We start from the raw sequence: 24466 nt of genomic DNA on the forward strand, positions 1-24466 counted from the left end.
GAGTATTCTGGCCATAAAACTTTGGTTGTGGCTTGAGCATTTTTTTAAGATAATTTGACATCTCCAGCACTTTTTGTATGTAGTTCATGTTTGGATTAGGGCAGACCTTTTTACTATCCAGTATCTGAGGCTGGAATACTCTGAAACTTTTGAAGGGAGTCCAGCAGGGATCAGCTTTTTCTTTTTTAAGTACTATTACGTGACAAGGATTTGTGTGGCAACAGCAGCTTCAAAAATAACTTCTGGACAGGCATCTGTACAAGCTTTCTTCTTACATGTAATTTATTTCTCTAAGCACAGAAAGAGCTGTACCTGAAATCTATATCGTGCTGACCAGTTTAACACAAGACTCCTTGACACGTATTTGGGCTATTTCAAGGCTTTGTAGTAAACAAAGGTGTGATGTGCTTTTTAAATTTGTTTCTGCAATAGCCTATTCTTCAGCTGTAGGGATATTCTATACCTCTATTGATGGTAACGGTATGCCTAGATCAGGAGTAGGCAACCGTTTGAGCACAGCGTGCCGAAAAATGTTTTCAAAGAAATTGAGCATGCCAGTTTTATAACAAAAAAGTTAACTTGACTCTCTCAAACACGAAAAGGATTTTTTTTCTAAAGTAAATGTAAACTACTTTAGTGGTGAGAAGTTTAACATCCTTCACTTACGCCTAAGATCAGCCCCAATTCATACACCTTCACACCTCAGATCACTGTCCCCCTGCAAATCTATTTCGCTGCTGTACCTTCCTGCTCATCTGCGCCGCCGCTGAATACTGGCCGTGGCTTAAAGGGACACTGAGTGCTGGGGTTCAGTAATAAGTGACACACAGGTTCAGGAATAATTTCAACAAAGTTCCCGGAAGCTCAACGGTAATTCCACAAACTGTCACCTGATTGGAAAAAAAAAAAAAAAAAACACCATGGCAGTGAAATCCCTTCTTTCTGAGATTGGTAGTTGAGATACATTAGTGTGTCACTGGCACTTCCCTGCACTGCTGATGGGGAGGGAGTTGAGTGCTGGTGTCCTATCACATTGTGTCCCCCATCGGATAGTGTCCGCTGTGTACTGCGCATGCGCAGTACATGGGACGCACAGATGCTGAAGATGAATGGCGCCACGCTGTGAGTCCAGGTTCTAGCCCCACCATCCAAGTGGACATGGAGTTGGAATAAAAAGAGCCGAGCGCAGCGAGGCCATGCCCGAAGCGTGGCGAAGCCCGCGAGGGGCCCTCTAATATTTGCAGCCCTATGTCCACTTGGATGGTGGGGCTAGCACCTCTACTCATGGCACAAGCGCCGTTCATCTTCGGAGATTTTACGGATCTCCTTCTGCTCCGCGCTGCTCCTGCGCAGTATGGGGTGGACACTATCCGATGGACGGACGCTATATACCAGAACACCGGCAAAAGAGGCTTCGCCTGCCGCTTGTGACACCAGTGCCGAGGGTTGCCTACTACTGGCCTAGATGCAGAAGTGACTTTCAAATAAAATGTCGACGTGAAAAATTAACCTGTTAAAATGTAAGTTATGTATCGTGCTGTAATATATATTGCCCACCCCCTAGCCAGTGGCCTATGCTGTGGAATAGTTGGGGAGTTGTTCCGGTGTCTTGTCTAATAACGTCCTCCATTGGATAGTGTCCACTGTGTACTGCGCATGCGCAGTACACAGCAACACAGATTCCGAAAATTGCAGAGGATGAACGGCGCCTGCGCCGTGAGTCCAGGTTCTATCCCCACTATCCAAGTGGACATAGAGTAGGAATAAAAAAGAGCCGAGCGCAGCGAGGCCGAGCCCGAAGCATGGCGAGCGAAGCTCGCCCGCGAGGGGCTCTTTAATACTCACAACCCTATGTCCGCTTGGATGGTGGGGCCACCACCTCCACTCACGGCGCAGGCGCTGTTCAGCTTCGGAAATTTTTGCGAAGCTTCGTCTTCTCCGTACTGCGCATGCGCAGTACGAGGCGGACGCTATATGATGGCCGGACACTATACGGCAGAACACCGGCTTGCTCTTAGTACTGTCCAGCATTCTTCTTATGCAGAAGTAGTATCATTTGATGCTGTTGCTGTGTCTGTTGCAAAATCTTTCTTTTTAAGTTCTAGAGATAAACTATAGTGTGTGTGTGTGTGTGTGTGTGTGTTTTTTTTTTTTTTCCAGTTAAGCTTAAATGAAAGTTAATTTTAAAGCTGAACTGAAGACACAAACTTACAGGCTTTTTATTGCAGAAGAAATGCGGTGCCTCTTCTGCAATAACATACACCTGCCTGCTTGTAGTCTTCTGTGGCATGTAAACTGAGCTGCGCATGCATATGCACAATTTTATTTCAATGCAGTGCCCCAAGGCTCTGCTGCACATAGTTGAATGAATGTAATTTTAAAATTAAAACGGCAAAATAGTTTTAACCACTATGATGTATTGTAACAATGGATTGCAGAACTTGTGTAAAACCCATTTCTGCACACATGGGTTATGTGCACCATAAAGCATGCCACTGAAGTAAATTGTCCCATAGGCCCCTTTCACACTGGCAAGATTTTGCCACATTTTTTGGGCTAATTTATAAGGAAGCTGTGGCCTGTACAGCATGAATCAGCAGTCTATAAAGCTGCGTGCATAGGCCATATTTCGATGGCAGTGAAAGGGTTAAAATAGAGGGCATGGTTTCATTGCCAGGTTCATGCATCGTATGGACCTGACAGCGGGGGGTTTTACACAGCCCAGAAGCAGGGCTCGACAAACCCCAGGTTGCCATGGCAACAAAGTTTCAGAATGGGCTGCCACCCAAATGCTCCCCGTCCCCCACTATGTAACTCAGGCTCCCCTTGCCCATCTGTGGGCCCTTTACCGGCATAGTGGGTGCCGCCAGATAGAGGGGAGGGAAAAGGGCAGCCACACATCTGCTCTACTCCCCTTCTAGTTGTTGACCCTGGTCCGCTTCTAATGTGGCATCACTTTCAGGTCCCTGTTCAGAGTTGCCCTGGCCATCAAGGCTGGGGAAGAATGTAATACAGTGCGATCTGCATTGCATTACATTCAGTGGAGCACAGGGGAGGCAAGCGGGGTCTTTTAGAAAACCTGTCGCCCAAAAAAAAAATCATCAGTTGTCCTTTTATGTAATGGTAAAGTGGTGTTCCAAGGACAATTGGAATTTTTTTTTCTTTTTAAACAATTCTTGCGTTTTATAGAATTTCAATGTAACACTCGTTTTGTCAAATATATATCCCTCAGTTTCGTATGAAAAACAGTTTTAAAATTTCTTACTGACAGTTCTCATCTTGCTTGTGGGCATGTGAAGCCCACAAGCATACAGTGCCTGGATACAGTGATGCTGAGCTACCAGCATGGACCGTGTGTTCCCGCGCATGCTCAGTATGTACAGCGTGGAATGCAGTAAACTTCCTCATTGCCATCACAATGGGCGGCGTCGTTTAAGTGCCCACCCCATTGCGAAGGCAACGAAGAAATTTGTGTCGCTTCCAGTTTTGTGAATCTCGTGAGAACGAGCAGTGGCCATCCGCACAGACTCCTGGGAATAGAGTTTTTAAGGGAGTTAAAACTTGTGGCCACACATTAGAAGAAAAAAGGTTTAACCTTAAACTACGTAGAGGGTTTTTTTACTGTAAGAGCGGCAAGGATGTAGAATTCCCTTCCACAGGCAGTAGTCTCAGCGGGGGGCATTGATGGTTTCAAGAAACTATTAGATGAGCACCTGAACGACTGCAACATATAGGGGTATACAATGTAATACTGACATATAATCACACACATGGGTTGGACTTCTCTCTTTTTCAACCTTACCTACTATGAATAAGGACACATGGCTCCCAGGATACAGTGCGCCGCCGGACATGATGGGTGGCAGAGACCGGAAAGACCACTGAAAAGCCTCCTAACAACCCTTAGGAGAAGAAAAAAATCCATTTTAGAACTATTTGAAGTGTGTAAATGCTATTAATGTAAAGTAGTAAAATCGGGTGGAGCTCCGCTTTAAGTAAAAAAAACAAAAACCTCCTTCATAACGCTAAACTGATGACCTCTGGGGGGGCTTTTAAAGTGTCCACTGAACATATAGGGTACTGACGTTTTTAAGGCTTGACATGTTGGGTATCTGTTTACTCAATGCAACCTCAGCTTTCATATTTTACCCCAAAATAAATTGTAATTGCATCTTCGTGCCCCCTAAATAACTTATGTGGGGGATTTTTGTTACCGAAATAGTTTCCTAGAACTTTTTGCGGTAATATCGTGTGACATTGGTACTGCCAATATATAAATTGTATATAAATAACGTTTGGGTGTTTTATGAAATCTTCAGGCCTCAAATGATTTTTAAACATTTTCAAAAACTTCTCTGGCTATGAAAGGGTTAAAGGATAAGTTCACCTTCCGGAGCATGTTACATGTTCCATTCGTAACAAAAACTGGCTCCTAACTTGTATAGCTGGCTCCTAGATTCAAAGCAAACTTGTCAAGCTGTGACGAGCCAATTTCTAGCTGTAAGATTACTTCCACATTCCTGCTGGTAAGGGGCTCAGGACCCAACCCCCCCCCCCCCCCCCCGACACAGGCACATGCAAACCTAACTGAGTATCTGTTTACTCGGTGCAACCTCATCCGTTTTATCCAAAAAATTGGGTAATTTAGTGTGGTCCAGTGCCATAAGTTTAACTTGTGTTTTTTGTTTTTTGTTTGTTTTTTCTGAAATTTTGCATTTCCTTTGCAGTACTGTAATATCATGTAACACAAAAAAATTGAAACTACCACTATTTTATTCTGTAGGCTGTCTACGTTCAGAAAAAACAGATAATGTTTTTGGGGTTTTATACAATCTTTAGGCCTAAAATTATTTTTTTAAACTTGTGCAAACCCCCCGCAAAAACGTGCGCAAACCCTGCCAGCTAAAGGGTTAAATTTACACCACCTAATCTTTTTGCAAGTACATACAATTTAAGCATTTTCCTTTCTAATTGGGTGCCTTCAGAATGGATTCTGACTATGAACATTAAAATACGCTGTGTACGTCACACCCATAGAAACTACTGAGTCACTGTAGACTTCTTGGTTTCTATGTGACACATTGGAAAAAATGACCCATGGAACTTGTAATTGGTCCTTTAGTCTTGGTGGTAGAGTGGGAGCTTGTTTAAACTTGTATAGTTTTTGTAATGCATACACTGCACTGAATCACATTTCCTATTGTGTATGTGTGTTGGGTGTTTTTCCACTATAAAAAAAAAAAAAAAAAAAAATCTAAACCAGTTTAAAGGGGAAGGTAACTATATTTTTGTTGCAGTGGTTCATTTATCCTGACTGGATGTCATAACTGCCAGCGCGTGCCTGTGGGGGCGCACAGCGCTGCGATCAGTGTTGCGGCGTGTCGATCTCGGTAAAATGCCTTTGACGGAGTCTCTTAACCATGTGATCAGCCGTGTCCAATCACAATGTAAACGGGAAGAGACATTTTATCAGCTTTTCCTCACTTGCGTCTGAGTAGAGGAGAGCCGATTGGTGGCTCTCCTGATAGGGGGGGGGTCTGTGGTGGTTGTTGACATTACGACAACAAAATCCGTCAGATTTTGTCCGAAACTGGTGTTGTATACACACGGTCGGACAAAGTTGTCGGAAAATCCGATTGTTCGGAACGTGATGACGTTATTTAGTTACGACTAGACTACATTCAGGCTAGTAGCCAATAGCTTTGGTCTAGGAATTTCATCTGAGCATGCGTGTCCGATCGGAATTCTCTACAAACGATCAGACAAAGTCCGATCGGATCATGTTGTTGGAAAAATTTTATATCCAGCTCTCAAACGTTGTTGGTCGGACATTCTGACGGAAAAAGTCTGATGAAGCCCACACACAGACGGATTATCCGACAACGCGGTCCGATCGGACATTTTCCGTCGGAACGTCCGACCGTGTGTACAAGGGCTTAGGCCTGGTTTACTTCTATATCTTTAATGATGCTTTTTGCAGAAACGCACTACAGTTACATGGTTTCCTATGGGACACGTTCATATCTGTGCTTTTTTTTCAGCTGCTGCATATTTGGAAAGTCAGGGACTTTTAACGCAAAACTGTGCTTTTTTTGGTTCAATATACTTCAACGGAGAAGCTGCAGCAATTTGTGGTTTATTGAATCTGCCCAAAAAAAAATTGCTGTAAAATCACGTGCTCAAAAAATCTAAAATGCACAGCAAACAGCACTGCAGAAACTGATCAAAAGCAAAAACTGCATAGGTGTGCACCGAGCCTTCTGCTGGCCACACGGATCAATTTTCAGGTGAGAATATTCAGATGAAAAATCTTTGTACATTCACTGGAAGAATTTTGTTTGAAATTTTCACTTAATTTCTGAACAAAAAACACATACACTGTCTGCAAATTACTTTGACTGAAGTTTTCTATTTCCAAATTTTCCTGTCACTGTGGTTGAAATTGAACGTCAATTTGACCCACTTTTTTTTTTTTTTTTTAAGGTTATTAACCGATTAATCGAAAAAAAATAAGCGGCCAACTAATCGATTATGAAAATAATCAGTTGCAGCCCTAATTTATTGTAAAGGTTTGTTTTGTATTTTATTAACAGACATTCTTGCCTACTCTGTGCAGCCCTGTTCCCCCTTCTCAGGTCCCCTGCCGACACACTTGGCCCCACCCACTTTGAGTATGGTTTTTTTTTTTTTTTTTTTTTTTTTTTTTTTTTTTCGCTTCAGCCTTCAACCTACAAGACGCTCAAGTGTAAATGCAGCCTTAGAAAGTGAAAAGCCTTGCACCATTGCTTCAGATTCTGTATGCTCCAATTTTGACGAATTTCCCCTCAATGTTTCCAGTGTACAGTTATTATTCTCTAGCTTTGTTTCTATTGTCTTTCCGTTGATGAAGTGCTTGGAAAAGTCTCTGGCATTCCAATGCCAATTTGTTTCCTAGAGTATATTGCAAACATTGGAGGTTAAAGTCTGTGAAATACTTGGCAAGCTGCTATGTAAATAGAGTACTGTACAAAAGGTTCTGGCCTAGGTACAAGCACATTCCTACTTTGGGCGTGTCTGCGTATTCAGAACTTGAAAAGTTTGTGCAGTTTGTAAGCGTTTGCTCAACAGCTACACACAAATTGGTTTGTGGTTGTAGTTGGGTTTTTTTTTTTTTTGTTTTTTTTTTTTTTTGTTTTTTTTTTGCACAACTGCAAAAAATTATTTGGATCTACCATAAAAGCCAACTGCTACAGTTTCCAGTTGCTGGTGCTGTATATGAATATCAAGTGTCCCTTTCCGTGGCAACTTTCTTCTGTGTGGTTGCATTTTCAGTTATTGAATTCTGTATCAAATATTTGTGGGGGGTTCTAAAATGTTGGATTGATCACTTACTGCTGAACACCAGGAGGTTAATTAAATTATTCCTATTTTCAGTTACTAACCTAAAACTGGTATGATGTTTTGTGTAAAATGTAACACCTTTTGTAAAAATTTGCTGCTTGAAAATCTGATGTCATTGCTTCATCCCAGATATTCGCTAAGCCCTGGGATCTAGGAGGAGGTATCTCAGGAGTGGCAAGCCACTACGTTCGTGTTCATAACTGCCTACGAAGGCTACAAAGCCTGTCTTGCCCCTCAAAGTGTCTGAAAGGGTGGGCATATGTGGGACAAATTTAAATGTCTGTAGCCTGTTCAGACCACCTTTAAAGTATTCGTTAAACAAGCTTAAAGTGGAAGTAAACCCATAGATTTTAACAGTTAAAAAAAAAAAAAAAAAAAAAAGCATGCCGGGAATGCTAACTGCACGTTGGCTTTGCTCTCAGCCAAACTATCAAACCATCCAATGGCTGGTGTCATAACGAATCACATGTGCAGCACCATAGCATTCGAAGATTAAACGGAGGCAAAGATGGCAGCTTCCTTGGCTGAAAACGATAGGGGAGTTTACGTCCACTTTAAAGCGGAGGTCCACCCTAAAATGGACCTCCGCTCATCGGAATCCCCCCCCTCCGGCGCCACAATTGGCACCTTTCAGGGGTGAGGGGGGTGCAGTTACCTGGATAATCCAGGTAACTGCACCCACTTCCGGGATAGCTGTCTGCGGAAAGGGGCGTAGATTACGCCCCTTAACGCAACTGCCCGCCCCTTTGCGCAAGTGCCCCGCTGCCTGCTGGGAAACACACAGTTCCCAGAGGCAGCGGGGACCGTCCGGATTGCGCCGCGCGGCTCGCGCATGCGCAGTAGGGAATCGGGAAATGAAGCCGAAAGGCTCCATTTCCTGATTCCCATACCCAAGATGGCGGCGACAGGACCCGACAGATGACCTAGCGATCGGCTTCGGGTGCCGACATCGCGGGCGCGCTGGACAGGTAAGTGTCACTATTTTAAAAGTCAGCAGCTGCAGTATTTGTAGCTGCTGGCTTTTTAAAAAAAAAAAAAAAAACGCGGAGTCCCGGTGGACTCCCGCTTTAAGGCCCCGTTCACATTGGAGCAACAAGTCGCACCATGTTGTTGGCAATGGTCATGTTCAAATTGATGTGACGCTGACTTTACGGTGCCGCATCGATTTGAAAAAGTAGTTCCTGCGCTGCTTGTATCGATTTCGGTTGTGACTTGCATAGACAAAAGTTGCACCTGAAGTCTCACTCACATGCGGCTTTGAAATTGTGCGGTTTCAAAGCTGCATTCAATGTAAATAAGGGCTTAAAACAAGCGGTCATTGACCTCTAACTGGAGGCTAGTTTCACAATTGGCAATCTGACTTGCCCTACACCCCCTCCTAGTGCACCTGCTCTAGTTACATTAGAAAACTGAAAACCGTCTTCATTGAGGAGAGGAGGGGGTGATCTGAGCTGGTTTGGACAGGTGTTTCTGCTTGTGAACCTTAGGATGAACTGTTGCACAGTGCCTGTATGTATATATTTGACTGTAGCCTCACCACAGTTAGGCCTCATTCACGCTTGCAATTACATGCTGGAGACCAGTGGGAGTTCCTGGCAATTGGCTTCAGAATGCAGCCCCGTTAAAGGCAACGAGAGGCTGACAGTTATCGCAGCTGCTAGCATGTAATTGCTCGTGGAGTGGTTACTGGGAACAATCAGGCCTGGACGCATGCAGTCTGGGGTTGATTTACTAAAGCTGGATAGTGTCAAATCTGGAGCAGCTGTGCATGGTAGCTTATCCACTTCCAGGTGGTGGTGTCAAAACTTAATTGAACAAGCCAAAGTTAGAAGCATATTGTCTACCGTGCACAGCTGCACTAGATTTTGCACTCTTCAGTTTTAGTAAATAAGCCCTTCTGTGTCAAGGGTTAATCATACGGACTAATTGCAGGTAATCTGAGTGATTACATGCGAACGCCTGGCTCGCTGCGGGAGCTGTAAGCCCATTAATGCTTTCAATCGGGCTACAGCCCACAGTTAATCAACAGAAACCCCCAATGGGTTTTCTGCAAGTGTGAATGGGGCGTTAAACTTTAAGATGTCTGACTTGCATGCTTTTTTCAGGTCAGTAATATATTGAGGGTTACTGCTTCGGTGGTATTTTGCTTGTCTAATGTGCATTGTAGTGCTGCCCATTCGTTTTAATGCAACTCATGTTTTAACGAATGTGCACTATTTTATGTAATGTGATGTGCCAGAGTTCAGATCCAATATCCTGTACTATAAGGCCAGTTAACACAGGAAAACACTGCCCTTCTGATCTGAAGTAGGTGTTAGTGTTCACTTAACGACGCCACAAACACTGGTTGAAAACGCAGTGGGTTTGCATGCACAGGATCACCAGGTACAGTAGTACCATGCGATCTGGGTGCTGTGCATTCCTTAAAGTATTGTGGTCCAGCACAATTTCAGCCCATTTACATGCACCCAGATCACATGTGAACCACACAGGATTCATGGTGTGAACCACCTTTTTGAAGTGGTTCTATAGGCTGAATGCCACCCCCCAATACTTACCGGAGTCTGATCTCAATCCAGGCTGTGTTCGTACAGCTGCGGTGTCCATATAGAGTAACAGGGCTGCCTGCAAACCGCTCCGGGTGGTGAATGTTTGTTGCCACATTCCATTTGCCTTTGGATTAGGGTTTTTTGGCAAACAGATCTTGGATGTTTTAAATTGACTGATATTCCTCTTCTGAGAAGACCGTTAAGCATTGGATCCTTACAGGGTTGTGCTGAGCCCCCTTCTTTAGGCACTTTATACTTAAGGATGTACTTCATATTATTGTAGAAACTGCATCAATTTGCTGCGGTAGTCTGCTGCATTAAAGGAGGGGAAAACATATCTTTATAGTGGTGGTTGAGTGGTCTGCAGCAAATTAAAGTAATATTAAAGGCCTTATTTTTTTAAGTAGAATTTTTTTTTTTTTTTTTTTTTTAATCTGCTCTGTGCAGTGATTTTGTACAGAGCAGTCCTGATCATCCTCTTCTCTAGTCCCTCGTTGGCACTCCTGGCCCCTCCCTCCCGTTAAAAGTATTTAGAAGATTTTCATTTCTGTTCTTTAATTTTATTTTTTTTCCAATCAACAGTACATGGAATTTGGCATGCCAGGAGAACGATTCCAGCTATAGCAGTGTAGTTTTGAAATTTTCATAGAACAAGATATCATGGCGAGATTGAGATATGCTTACATGGAAGCCAGGAGGATATAAAGTTCACTAATCAGTAGAAAAACAAGTCATTACAAGAAAACAAAGTGCCTGGCTTGGTTCACGCTGCCATGACCTGAAAGTTGGTGTGACTTTGCCAGGCAACTTCGCTGCAACGTTGAAGCAACATTAGGGAATGTCTGTGTAATCTTCCTGTAATGTTTAATCCAAATCACATCAATTAAGGTGAGGATCGTACTTGGAGGCTTCTTCCATTAAGGTCTTTGGGCATAAGTCGCATAGAAGTCGCCTTGAAGTAGTACAGAAATCTTTTCTAAAGTTGAAGCAACTTCAGTAGTGCTAATTAAGACAGCTTTCATTGCCTAAAATGGTATTTCACATTTCAAGCGGTTTTGCATTGTATTCCAAGTTGCTGCAGTGTCAACTGCGCCTCAGTTTCGCTATCCAGTAGCAATATGTCTAGTGGAAGGTACAATTGGTTGAGAATAAATTTCACATCTCTTTATAATTCATTGCGGATTAAGTAGGCTTGTTTGATGCGCTCCATAAATCCAAGGTTGTCCTATTTTCATCGCACAGGGGTAGCTACCATTACTAAAAGCTAGCATGGGATAAGTGTCGGGTATATGATCTGATTTCCATCTGATTTATTGATCGTCTTGCTGCTTAAAGCGGACCTGTAATTTTTTTATTTATTTTTTCAACTTTTCATCTATTCTTCTGCCCTTGTTTTAATATTTTGATAGTAAAACACTTTTTGTATATAATATTGTACGACAGATCGTGTTAACTTTTTCGCTTAATAGTCGCAAGTAGAAATTGAATAGGAAAATAAAGTCACAAATTCTTGCACGACAGGAAAAAAAATCAGAAGTGATGTCATGTTGTAATGTATTTGTATTTGTATTGTATATTGTATTTTCGGACGACAACTATACTGACTAAATGAAAATCGTACCATCTGCAATCCTACAAGGAAAATGTTTGTGCATGTCTGATCGAACAATATCAGATCGGCTGTCGAAAGTAGTGTACGCACGATCCGACGATCGTACGATTCTTCCTTGGACGACAATACAATATTCGGATCGTGTGTATGGGCCATAACTCTCCTGAGAATTTGCCAGGAAGGGAGGAGGGATGGGTCATAAGGGGGCTGCAGAGCTGGAAGTCTGTTTTTCATCCGATTTGGCAACCCGTCAGATTTTGTAACGGAAGTGACATTCTGTCGCGGCCGTCTTGTTGCACCCCGCATTCGTCCACAGTAAGGATACAGTGAGAAGGCGGCGAGTGGACATCTTGTTGCACCCACCGGAGTCTTACATTTCATACTTTTTTCACAGTAAACCTAGCTTTTCCACTTCAGCCCCGGAAGATTTTACTCCCTTCCTGACCAGAGCACTTTTTACAATTTTGGCACTGCATCGCTTTAACTGACAATCGTGCAGTCATGCGACGCTGTACCCAGACTCAATTTTTTTAACCACAAATAGAGCTTTCTTTTGGTGGTATTTGATCGCCTCCTGCGGTTTTTATTTTTTGCACTATAAACAAAAAAGAGCGACAATTTTGAAGAAAGTTTATTTACAATTTGCTATAATATCCTGAAAACAATTCCTCATCAGTTTAGGCCGTATTCTTCTACAAAAAATTTGCAATAACTTATTTTGATTGGTTTGCGCAAAAAATAGTGTCTACAAATTATGGGAAAGATTTATGGCATTTATAACTTTTTTTTTTTTTTTTTTTATTTTTTTTTTTTTTTTACTAATGACGTCGATCTGCAATTTTTAGCGGTATTGCGACGGACAGATCACTTGACATATTTTTGGGACCATTGACATTTTATATAGCGATCAATATGCACGAATTACTGTATAAATGTCACCTGCAGGGAAAGGGTTAACACTAGGGGGCGATCAAGAGGTTAAATGTGTGTTGCTGTGTGTGTGTGTGTGTGTGTTCGTTCTAACTGGTGATAGGACTGACTAGGAGAGGAGACACATGGTGGTTCCTACTTAGTAGGAACAAACATGTCTCATCTCCCCTGACAGAGCAGAGATTTGTGTTCTGTCACATTAGCAAACCTGTGAGAACAGCAGGCTTGCCGCTGCTTTTAAAAGTCAACATCCAAACAGAAAATACTGCATTTTACTATATAAGCTCCGTTTACTGTTAAAAATAAGTTTGAAATGCAAAACTTTGGTGAATGTGTGACAAGGTGTCCGCTTGCCACCATCTCCCTGTACTTTACTGTGGACGAGTGCGGGGTGTAGCAAGATGGCCACGATGGAACCTCACTTCATTACAAATTCTGACTGGTTGCCTAATCTGACAAAACTTCTGTAAATCCAGGAGGTGAACAAGCAGCAGCTTCAGCTGCCCACAGTTAAAATAGATGAAGCCAGACTTGGTGGAGGGAGATTTCTGCAGAAAATTTGGCAAGTACAGAATCACAGTATATATAAAATATTCAAAGTGGTTGGAGGGACAGTTTCAGAATAGCAAAGATTTTATTATTATTATTGTTATTATTATTATTATTTTTTTTTTTTAATAATTACAAATTATGTGAGCAGACTGCAGTTCCTCTTTAAATGTGGGTCGTTGCATTTCTAAGCATAGGAGGTATATCTGCAATACCCAAAGATAGGTTCGCTAGCTGTGTGTGTTGGGGGGGGGGGGGGGGGGGGGAATCAGAATTTAGATATTTTTACAACCCTACAATATATAACATCCTCTCCTGCAGTTAGTGATTGTAAAGGCTTTTTTTTTTTTTTTTTTTTTTTTTTTTTTTTTCTTTCTTCCACTTCCCGCCCAAGGATGTCAAATAACGTCCTGGACTGCTTTCAGTGGGACGATCTGAATGATGCCTGCAGCTACAGGCATCATTCAGATATCCTTGTTTTCAGCCGGCGATTCTGTGCAGCAATAAGAATGATCATAGCGGCAGTTCCGCCGCTTGATCGTTCTTAGAGGTGGCGGAAGGGGACATTCCCACCGCCGTCCGGTGCTTCTCCGGGCTGTCCCGTGCCATCGGGGACCCGGAGAAAGAATCAGCTGCTGCCAGATGACAAGCATAGAGATGACCTTTGCACGCCTGGCCGTGACATTATGATGTCATGTCCAGGCTCCTGTTGTAAACAAAGCAGCGATTGTGGCTGGTAAGCATGAGATTGTGGATTTTATTTATTTTTTTCTGATCTCATGCTTTTCAGCCTGGAGGAGAGATGTAGGGTCTTATTGACCCCACATCTCTCCATAAAGAGGACCTGTCACGAATGATTCCTATTATAATGTTTACGTTCCTTGTAATAGGAATAAAAGTGATCAAAAAAAGTTATAAAAGAAAGTAAAATAATACAAATTTAAAACTCCCCTGTCCCCCGGTAGGTCACGCTCCAAAAGCAAACGCACACGTTAGTCTCACATATGTGAACACCGTTCAAACCACACATGTGAGGTATCGCCACGTGCGTTAGAGCGCAAGCAACAATTCTAGAACTAAACCACCTCTAACTCTAAACATGTAACCTGTAAAAAAAAGAAAAAATTCAAGAGTAGCCTATGGAGATTTTTAACTGCTTCTCGACCGCCTCATGCCGATGTACGTCGGCAGAAGGGCACGTACAGGCAAAATCACATACCTGTACATTTCCCTTTAAGAGGTTACGGGGGCACACCAGCGGGAAGCTCCGTGATTCCGGTCACGGGTCCTGCGGATTCTATTGCCGCGGGGATACCCGCGATTGTCTCATGGAGTGGAAGAACGGGGAGATGCTGATGTAAACAGCATCTCCCTGTTCTGCCTAGCAACAAGTGACACTGATCTCTGCTCCCTGTGATTGGAGCAGAGATCAGTGATGAGCACAACACAGCCACGCCCCCCACAGTTGGCAACATGCCCCTAGGACACGCTTAACCCCCTCACTGCCACCTGGTTAACCCCTTCACTGCCAGTGTCATTTACACAGGAATCTGTGCATTTGTATAGCACTGATTGCTGTATAAATGACAATGGTCCCAATAATTATCGATGTGTAAACACTAACTTTTGCGCAAACCAAGCGCTTGCCCGATCTTGGTTAAAAAAAAAAAAAAAATGTAGAAGCATATGTATAGGCCTAAACTGAGGGAAAATGTGTGTTTGTTTTTTTTTGTTTTTTTATATATTGGGGATATTAAAGCAAAAAGTAAATGCTTTTTTTTTCAAAATACTGGCTCTTTTTTTGTTTATAGCGCAAAAAATAAACGCAGAGGTGTTAACCACCAAAAGAAAGCTCTATTTTGTGGGGACGTCAATTTTGTTTGGGAGCCATGTCACACCACGTGAATGTGTTGCACACATTCAATGTGTGCAATTTTAAAGCGTGACATGTTGGGTATCTATTCGGTGTAACATCTTTCACGTTATATTAAAAAACGGAGCTAATGTTGCTGTTTTTTCCAAAAAAGTTTGAAAAATTGTTGCACAAATACAGTGGAAAATAAAAGTTTGCAATGACTGCCATTTTATGCCCTATGGTGGCTATGTGTATATGTGTGTGTGTGTGTATATGTATATATATATATATATATATATATCTCATTGTTTCACAGCAAGTTGAAACTTAGGATGGTACTAATTGTACAAAAACTCTTGTACGGCAGGCTTTTTATTTTTATTTATTTTTTATTCTGATCGTGTACCACGTTTCAAACGAAAACGGGTCACATCACTCAAGCTGCTAGTTCTGTTCACGTACGAGAGATGTTTTGGGGTTTGTCCCTTTGAAAATTTTGGTTTGGAAAGTCTGAATTGGATGTTAAAATTTGTGTGTGCAATGAATTATACAAATTCCCAAATGTTCATGCTTCTGGTAGCAGTGTAAGTAGCTTTTAAAGGTTTCTGCCATTGGAAAGTAGAGTAGGAAAGCTCCATATTTCTTTCACAAGTCATTTTAAGAATAAGTTTCTTTTGACTTTTTTTTTTTTTTTTTTCAAAGACTGAAATACTTTTTCATTAGGAAGTGAGCAGATCAGAGAGATGCAAATTTTGCATTTAGTTTCTGATTTATAGTACTGCCCTAATTGCTGCTGAAGTCTGCATGAAATACAAGTGTTGTGCCTGCAGGTAAGAGAATATCTGGAGGAACAAGTAGTTCTAAAACCTAAACATTTTTCACCTCACTGCATGTTTAGGCATCAGTATTTTCATTTATTGATGTGGCGATTATTTTCCAGCTTCCTTTTAATGGAACAAGCTGTCAGAGTAGCCCATTATGCTTTACATTTGCAGGGAGACAGAAGTAAACCCATTAGGGTTTACTTCCTCTTTAAAGGCCCACTTTCTTGGTGAACTCTGCCTTGTATCCATGTGTTTATACTAGGGTAGGAGATAAGCAGGGAATCCTATTTAGTTTAGATCAGTCAGCCAGGGCCTGCTGCACAAAGGGTTAGAGGAAGTAAACCCTGATGAGTTTACTTCCTCTTTGATTCCCTGCAAAGGTAAAGCATAATGGACTACTATGCATCACATAGTAGCCCATTATGTGTCACTTACCTGACACAGGACCCAGCGATGTCACCGCTGTCCCCTGTAGTCCGGAGCATCCATCTTCTCGGTGGGTCTCGCTGCTCCGCCGCTGTCATTCGACGAAGCCGCGATGACGTCACTCCCGCGCGTGCGCACGGGAGCAGGAACACGCGGCATATCGCCTTTGACAGCGGCGCACTCAGTGTTTTGGTAAATATCTCCTAAACCATGTAGGTTTAGGAGATATTTCTTGGACCTATAGGTAAGCCTTAATCTAGGTTAACATGTAGGTCAAAGTGGTTTGTAAGGCTTTACAACCACTTTAAGGCCCATACAGATACATTTCTTATCCAACCTGAACTGGACAGATCAGGAGGTGTTGGACTTTTGTGTGCGTGTGTTGTTTTTTTTTCTTCCTTCTATTAAACAGCTTGATACGTTTCTAAGAGGATATGTACATAGCAGATCTGAAAACATTAGTGACTCATGCTGTCGCCTCTGTGCAAGAAGTCTTTACTTAAGAATCAGTATCTTAATACCTCTGATCAGTTAATTGGGATTCGCCTGCTTAGCTGCTTCTTTGTCTATTTTCAGCACTGTAGTGTGAAGCATGGGGGCTGGAGGTTACAGGAAAACGAATCTATGAGCTGCAATGTGCTCAGTTTATCAGTTTGGACTTTTTGTAGGACTATCAATATAAACTGAAATTCCAGGCACCACCCAACTACTCATAAAAATGCCTCCCCTCCCTTTTCCCAACACAATTCTGACTAACCTGTGTAAGAAATATTTGTATACTTGCCTATTTTCAGACCCCCCTCAATCTGGTCACGTGATCCAGCCCCCTCTGTCAGCCAGCGTGGCATCAGGACAGGAGGGAGCGCCAACAATTGATGGGCCACAGTAAGCCTGTGGGTGACATCACCACTCCAAGTTTACTAGCCTTTGAGCGCTCTCTCCTCTCCCCTGCAGCTGCACTGTCTGACGCTGGAGATCACATGACCAAAGCAGAGAGCCCTGAAAATAGGCAAGTATCTTTCTTGCACAGGTTAGACAGAATAGCTGTTAGGAGAGGCAGCATTTTTTAGATTAGGTAGTGGCTGGAATTCCTGTGTGTGTGTATATGTGTGTGTATGTATATATGTGTGTATATATATATATATATATATATATATATATATATATATATATATATATATATGTATGTATGTATGTGTATATATATATATATATATATATATATATGTATGTATGTATGTATGTATGTATATATATGTATGTATGTATGTATGTATGTGTATATATATATATATATATATATATATATATATATGTATGTGTGTGTGTGTGTATATATATATATATATATATATATATATATATATATATATATATATATATATATATATATATATCTACTTTGAAATCAAACCACAGATTTGCTTACCGCCTACATTGATTTTGACTTCCTAAAGTAAATGGGATTTATAGTTTGCTTCTATGGCAATAGTATGATGATCACTATTTCTCTTCACTTTTCAAATCTCTGCTACACAGGTGTAGACCCAGCTTATCTGTAGCAGACTGCTGTTTCCATGCATACATTAGAATGTATTTAACACCAGGCCATCTACCAAGTGAGCTGTAACTGCTGTTGTGCATGCTTCTTTATCTGTATATGTTTATACCATTTAATATAAATTTTGTTTGTTTATATTTTTCCCTGTTTAGGAAACACCGCCTTGCATGACTGTGCAGAATCTGGAAGCCTAGAAATCATGAAAATGCTTCTGAAATATGGAGCCAGAATGGAGAAGGATGGCTATGGAATGACGCCGCTACTCTCAGCCAGTGTAACTGGTCACACAAACATTGTGGACTTCCTGACTCAGCACCCACAGACCAGTAAGCGGGAGCGTATCAATGCCCTTGAACTTCTTGGAGCAACATTTGTTGATAAAAAACGGGACCTTCTTGGTGCCTTAAAGTATTGGAAGAGAGCTATGGATATGAGATACAGTGATAGGACTAACGTTGTTAGCAAGCCTGTTCCACAGGAATTAATTATGGCATATGATTATGCCAAGGAAGTAAATACTGCTGAAGAGCTAGATAACCTTATTGCTGACCCTGATGAGATGAGAATGCAAGCTCTTTTAATTAGAGAACGAATTTTGGGCCCTTCACATCCAGATACATCTTATTACATCAGATATCGGGGTGCAGTCTATGCTGACTCTGGGAACTTCAAGCGATGCATCAATCTGTGGAAGTATGCTTTGGACATGCAGCAGAACAACCTGGATCCTTTAAGTCCAATGACAGCCAGTAGCCTATTATCATTTGCTGAGTTATTTTCCTTCATGCTTCAGGATCGAGCTAAAGGATTGCTTGGTACTACAGTAACATTTGATGACCTTATGGGTATACTGTGTAAAAGCGTACTGGAAATAGACCGAGCGGTCAGACAAGCATTGATGCCTCCTGACCAAGTCCAGTTGAACAAGGCCCTTTCTATAATTTTGCACTTGATCTGTTTGCTGGAGAAAGTGCCCTGCAGCCCGGACCAAGAGCACTTCAAAAAGCAGAACATTTATAGGTTCCTTAAGCTGCAACCCAAAGGTAAAAATAACTTTAGCCCTCTTCACCTGGCTGTGGATAAGAACACCACTTGTGTCGGCCGCTACCCTGTTTGCAAATTTCCTTCTCTTCAGGTGACCGCCATCTTGTTGGAGTGTGGTGCTGATGTTAATGTCCGAGACTCTGAACAGAACAGTCCACTTCACGTTGCTGCTCTCAACAACCACCCAGATATCATGAATCTGCTTATAAAAGCCGGGGCACATTTTGACTCTACAAATTCGCACAACCAAACTGCCTGTGATTTGCTGGATGAGAAGGAAATGGCAAAGAACTTAATCCAGCCCATCAATCACACCACTCTGCAGTGTTTGGCTGCACGTGTGATTGTCAAACACAATATAACCTACAGAAAGCAAATTCCCGAGAAGCTGGAGAGCTTTGTTTTGCTTCATAGATGATGCTTTGCCTGGACCTCTAGTACAACTGAAGGATGTGCGCTTTGACTGTTGGCTTATTAATAAAGAACTGTTGATAGGAGACATCGGTATGCTTCAGCTGGTAATGTCATGATCCACTTGTCTCCGACATCACAGCATCATCTCCTCTGGAAGGATTTGTTACCCATATTTAAATCTGAAAATATATCAAATTTTGATTTTCTATGTCCTTTTTAAATTGTATTTTCTGCACCCGACTTGTACAATCTGCCAAATTCTGTTTCCATTTTTGTTTGTTTTCTGCCTGTTCAGTAGGGGAGAGTGGCACACTTTATTTTTTTTTTTTCCCTCTATATGCCTTTTTCTGGTGGCTTCCTGCTATTTTGCTGGTTTCGTGGATTTTCTTTCTTACCTGAGTTCAGGCCATTTCCGCTCTTGTAATCTTCAAGCCTTTCACTCCCAATGTTTCGATGGGTATCTTTCTATGGACCATTGCTAATTTGTAAAAGCTTTATGAACATGTTAATGTTTGCAATTACCATAAGTGCTTTATCTCCTCTATGCACTGGCTTAGACATGACTGTTGTGTGTTAGCATACTTCTATGCAGCATTTTGCCAGCCCAATTAGAACACGATTTGTAGTTTTGTTTTCAAGTCAGTTTCCATTCTGCACTAAACAGCATGGCTATTTTGTAAGAGTTTTGCTGGCTTCTGCAGGCAAAACAGCATTTCACTTTACAACTGCCTTCCCTTGATCTAGAAATACAAGAAAAGTTATCTTGTGGGTTTTGAGTATCCTGGCTCTTCAGATCCTTTGAATTAAATTTAATGCTTAAAATTACAAGAGTGTGCAGAAATCCTCTTACTCGTTTTGTCCTTGGATACCGCCTCATTTAGCAAACTGTCAGAAATGAGAACTGTTTTGGCCCTATAGCAATCGTGATTCCATTCAGAACTGCTACCCTTTTCTGCTTTCATTTTATTGCCAATACTTCTCATTGCAGGCATACATAAATTAGACCAATGGTACGTTTTTAATTGCCCTTTCTTAAAGGGACACTATCAAGAATATACTTTTTTAAACTTGGAGCTGTGAGGTTTTTAACAAAAGTGAGCAGCGTTTTAATATGGACAGATTTGAACATCCCCATCCTAATCTAGTGACTTCCATATATAAAACCAGAAGTAATAGTGTCTTTGTCCATAATTGCATTATACAATGGTTATTCTTTCTGCAGTTGCCAGCCACCTTCATTTCACTTTTGTTTTTTATAACTCGCTGCATTATTAGTGTAGAAAAAAACTGCACTAAATAAAAGCAGCCTTGGAGAGTGTGATAAAACACATATATTACTACACCAATGTGCAAAAAAATACTAACATCGGTCTGAAGGTTTGACAATGTCCTTTTTAATTGAAATTCATAATAGTATATGTGGAATGCTGCATTATCGGTCAATCCTAATGCATATGTAGTATGATTTATAAATGGGTAGGACGTTGGACTGAGGCCAGAGCTTCTTATAGTTTGTATTAATTTATGCTCTTTCTGTTTTTCAGTAATTTGTTCAGGTAACATGCATGCGTTGGTATGCCTCCTTAATCAGCGACATGCCTTTCTTTTTCAAAGAAGCGGAAACATCTTTATGAAACGGGGAAAAAAAAACATCCTTGTGTGTGGAGCCCATACATCTAGATAACTTTGATTTGTCAAGTCAACCCATCATGCTTCTTTGTCCTTAACAGGAAGGGCTCTCTTGTTTTGACCAGTCGGAAAGAAATTTGAATATGATTCAGGTGACTCATTTTAACACAGCACTTTACTGTTGCTCCAGAATAACATTTTTATTGGCCTTGCAAATGTCTTACAATAAAACTCTTGAGTGGGGGAAAAAAAAATCTTGCTTACTTGGGCAGAATTTAGTGTTGGCTGTTTACAACTCTTTAATAATTGATATTCAGAAACATTAATTTTTTGCATGACCCCCCCCCCCCTCCCCAAATTCCCTAGACTTGTAATAAAACTAGTAGTTTTACCAGCATGTGGTGAAACCTGGGGGCTGACATATCACGCTGTAAATGTTAGTGGCCGGTCAATTATGCTGATTATCTTGGCTCAATACTTTTTATCAGAGAACAAGTATGCAAATAAGGGCTTCTGAATATATATATTTTTTTCTGGTCTATATACTTGTTCTGGGTCATGTACTCAGGAAGTGTTGATACCTGCGAGTCAATATAAAGGTCCAAAAACTTGCATTTTCAGAAAGTTTGCAATACAGGCTCCATATTCTGTAAACCTCTTCCATAATAATGAAGTAGATCTTCAGGCAAATGGACAAAATCTCATCTAAAAGACATGTTTTTTTTTTTCTTTGTTTTATCTGTAAAAAAAAAAAAAAATATGCTTTTTGTTTGGGCTCTATCGCACCTGGTTCATTTCAACTTCTAAAACCTCCCTGCTATGTGAACTGGGATGATGTGGATTTAAGTCAGCCATAGACAGAGAGTACATTTTTTTTGGTTGCAGGAAAGAAATTTTGCTTGTTTCCATACCCCCCCCTTCAACACAGTGTTGACGGGGGGAATCCCTCCCACAAAACCATTGTGTTCGCCACTATTGATAATCTCATGTAAAATCCAGCAGGCTGGTTGTACCCAAGTTCATCTTGCCCATACATCATATATGGCTGGCTTTATGGTGCCTTGAGCAGACTGATGGTTGAGAGGTGATATAGAAATTGCATTACTGAGGCAGCATTTAAATGTGGCATCTGCTTGTCTGTGCAGTGTGGCGGACACGGCCATAAGTTGTATCCCAACTGTATTTTGCTCAGATATGTATACATCGTAGATACCACAAGCAAGATCTCTGCATCTGTGTTCCCAGCTGTGCCCTTGTGCTACAGTCATGCGCAGGCCTTGTATGAAAGCAGGGAGATTCAGAAAAGAAAGGCAGAGCAAAGTTCCTGAAACTTCAAGAGTTAAAAAAACAAAACAAAACAAAATAATAACCACATAGGCCACCATTACTGAAGTATCAGTTTTTTTTTTTTTTTTTTTTTGGTCTGGACAATGTTAACCATGTAATTCCCAGTAACATAACATATTACATTTAGATATTTGGTCACCTGGAAAGAGGCTTTCTGTCATAATAAATCCTTTTTCATATCGACTCTGGAAAATTATCATTTAACATAGATTTGTTTGTGTCCCTAATTCTCTATCTTGTACAGTATACATTATAAAATATTTTGGTTAAATGTCCACTAAATACAGTTCACATGTAGATTTTCTAATTCTTGAAGGTTTAATGGCGATTTCACAATCTTCCTTGTAAGGGAAAAGAACCAGAGGTAAAGAAGACAGCTCCTATCAGTCTTTCTGCGCGATAGGCCTCCCTTTAGAAGACTAGAGTTCCTACCGTTCAGGGGTGAATATCGGGGTGATGCTGAGTTTGTTTAATTATGTGGTGATCCTGCCTGGACAGAAATTGCATCTGTAGCTGAATATTGGTGTAAATGGAAACATAGCAGTTCCTACATGGAGGATATTACTAGTGGAAAACTGAAAATTAAAATTTTGTTCCTGCATTTTTTTTTTTTTTTTTGTATGTACACTCAGGTACACACAATCAGTGGCGGGTGTTCCTGATCCAGTGATAGTACATGTTTGCATATTTCCTCAATTATCCCTTATACATTGCCCATGTGTCTCTAATTATTTTCCCTATAGCCAACTATGCTTACATTACTGACTAGCCACAGATTGTTCTTAGTCTCCTGCTCCAGTAGTCCAATAAAACACCAATGAGTATTGCACAAAATATATCTTGGATCTAGAAAGTCCTATTATCCACTCTGCTTCTAGTGGTAATTTTTTTATTTATTTTAGATTTCTATGCATTAACCTAAACTTGCTATGGTAATGCATTTATTTTATATATATTTTTTAAATGAGGTCTTGTGCTTTATCTCAAAGCTGTGACAACTACTAACAATTGCATGTATAATTGCATTAGTAATTTTTTGTTTTTCAGAGATTGTTGTGTTCTTTCAAAGCTTTCACCCTGGGGCGTTGGCGGTAAAGCGGTGCACTATTAACCCCCTTCCTAGTAGCCAAAAAAGGGTTAAAAGTGCTAGCCAATAGCAGGGGCAGTTTAGGAGTGTAGTGTATATTGTTCCTGCACCACCCCAAAGATGCTGCTTGCAGGACTCCCTCCTCCTCCTCCTCCTCCTCCTCCTCCTCCTCCTCCTCCTCCTCCTCCTCCTCCTCCTCCTCCTCCTCCTCCTACAAGGGCACACTTGGGCTGCAGAAGAGGTGGTTTACAGGTGCTATTTTTAGCACAAAAATGCCTCACTCTGAAAGTGGCCTTATATACTACCTCTGTCCTCATTGTTGTTGTGGTGTGTGTGTGCGCTTTTCTAACTGGGGCTTTAGCTGTGTTGAGAATTAAGCAATCACATTCAAACTCATGTTAAATAGGAGTCAGAACACCTCTGCCAAAATTTAAAGTGTCTCTGATTAACACCAAATAACGTTCAGCTGTTCTAGTAGGTCTTTGACATTTTCTTAGGTGCATCGCACAGCAAAAGTCATGATCCACAGAGCTTCCAAAGTATCAGCGGGATCTCAATGGTAAAAGGTATCAGTCAGGTGCAGGGTACAAAAGAATTTTCAACTGCATTGGAAATGCCATTGAACACAGTCATCAAGTGGAGAAAATATGGCACAACAGTGACGTTACCAGGAGAGGGAGGAGCCTAGTAATGGCGTACCTCCTTTACCTAGCAGGTCATGGAGAGAACCGGGTCTTGCTCCCTGCAATAGTCCTTGTAATAGCTTGATACAGCCCGACATAGGAACTAAGACCGCTTGGTGGTTGCCCCCCCCCCCCCTGCATCTCGCTAATCTGGCACCTGATATACCCTGCAGTGGAGGAGATAATACAAGCCGCAAACCCTAATTCGTAGAGTGAAACATACGAAAGGAGCTGTATCCCAAGTGTGGTGGAGAGCAGCGGAGATCGTATTCCCTGGGCTGAATCCTAAGCGGTGGATGGTCCTCGTAGGTCACCTGACCCAAAAATAACAGAGTGCCAGATGTGAATGGAGACCGGCTTCCCCTGTCAGTGAGGCAGTGAAAAGGGAACAGCTGACTTGTTGCCTCCGGAGTACAGTGGGTGGATAAAGCGGGCAAACTGAGAGTGGCACGCCGTGCATCCCTCCCCCCCCCCCGGCTTCCCCTGGTCAGCGTTCACTCCTGGAGAGAGAGGGGCAGTAAGTAGAGAGAGCAGATGCGCCGAGACTAGCCCCCCGCAAGTATCTCCTTGGATAAC

General features: G+C 41.6%; 1 protein-coding gene across 3 annotated transcripts in view; it reads left to right on the forward strand.

Moving 5' to 3' along the window:
* Positions 1–22303, forward strand: part of FEM1C (fem-1 homolog C) — a 40755-nt gene extending 18452 nt beyond the window's left edge. For all 3 annotated transcript variants that reach the window (XM_077462251.1, XM_077462250.1, XM_077462252.1), the window contains one exon: positions 17839–22303. In XM_077462251.1, coding sequence (XP_077318377.1) covers positions 17839–19148 — 1310 coding nt within the window. In that variant the 3' untranslated portion in view covers positions 19149–22303. The remainder of the gene's footprint in view (positions 1–17838) is intronic.
* Positions 22304–24466: the final 2163 nt, after the last annotated feature.

This window comes from Lithobates pipiens, unplaced genomic scaffold (genome assembly GCF_037356315.1).
Source record: "Lithobates pipiens isolate NorthernLeopardFrog02 unplaced genomic scaffold, aLitPip1_a1.2 Scaffold_3, whole genome shotgun sequence".
Classification (NCBI taxonomy): Eukaryota; Metazoa; Chordata; class Amphibia; order Anura; family Ranidae; genus Lithobates; species Lithobates pipiens.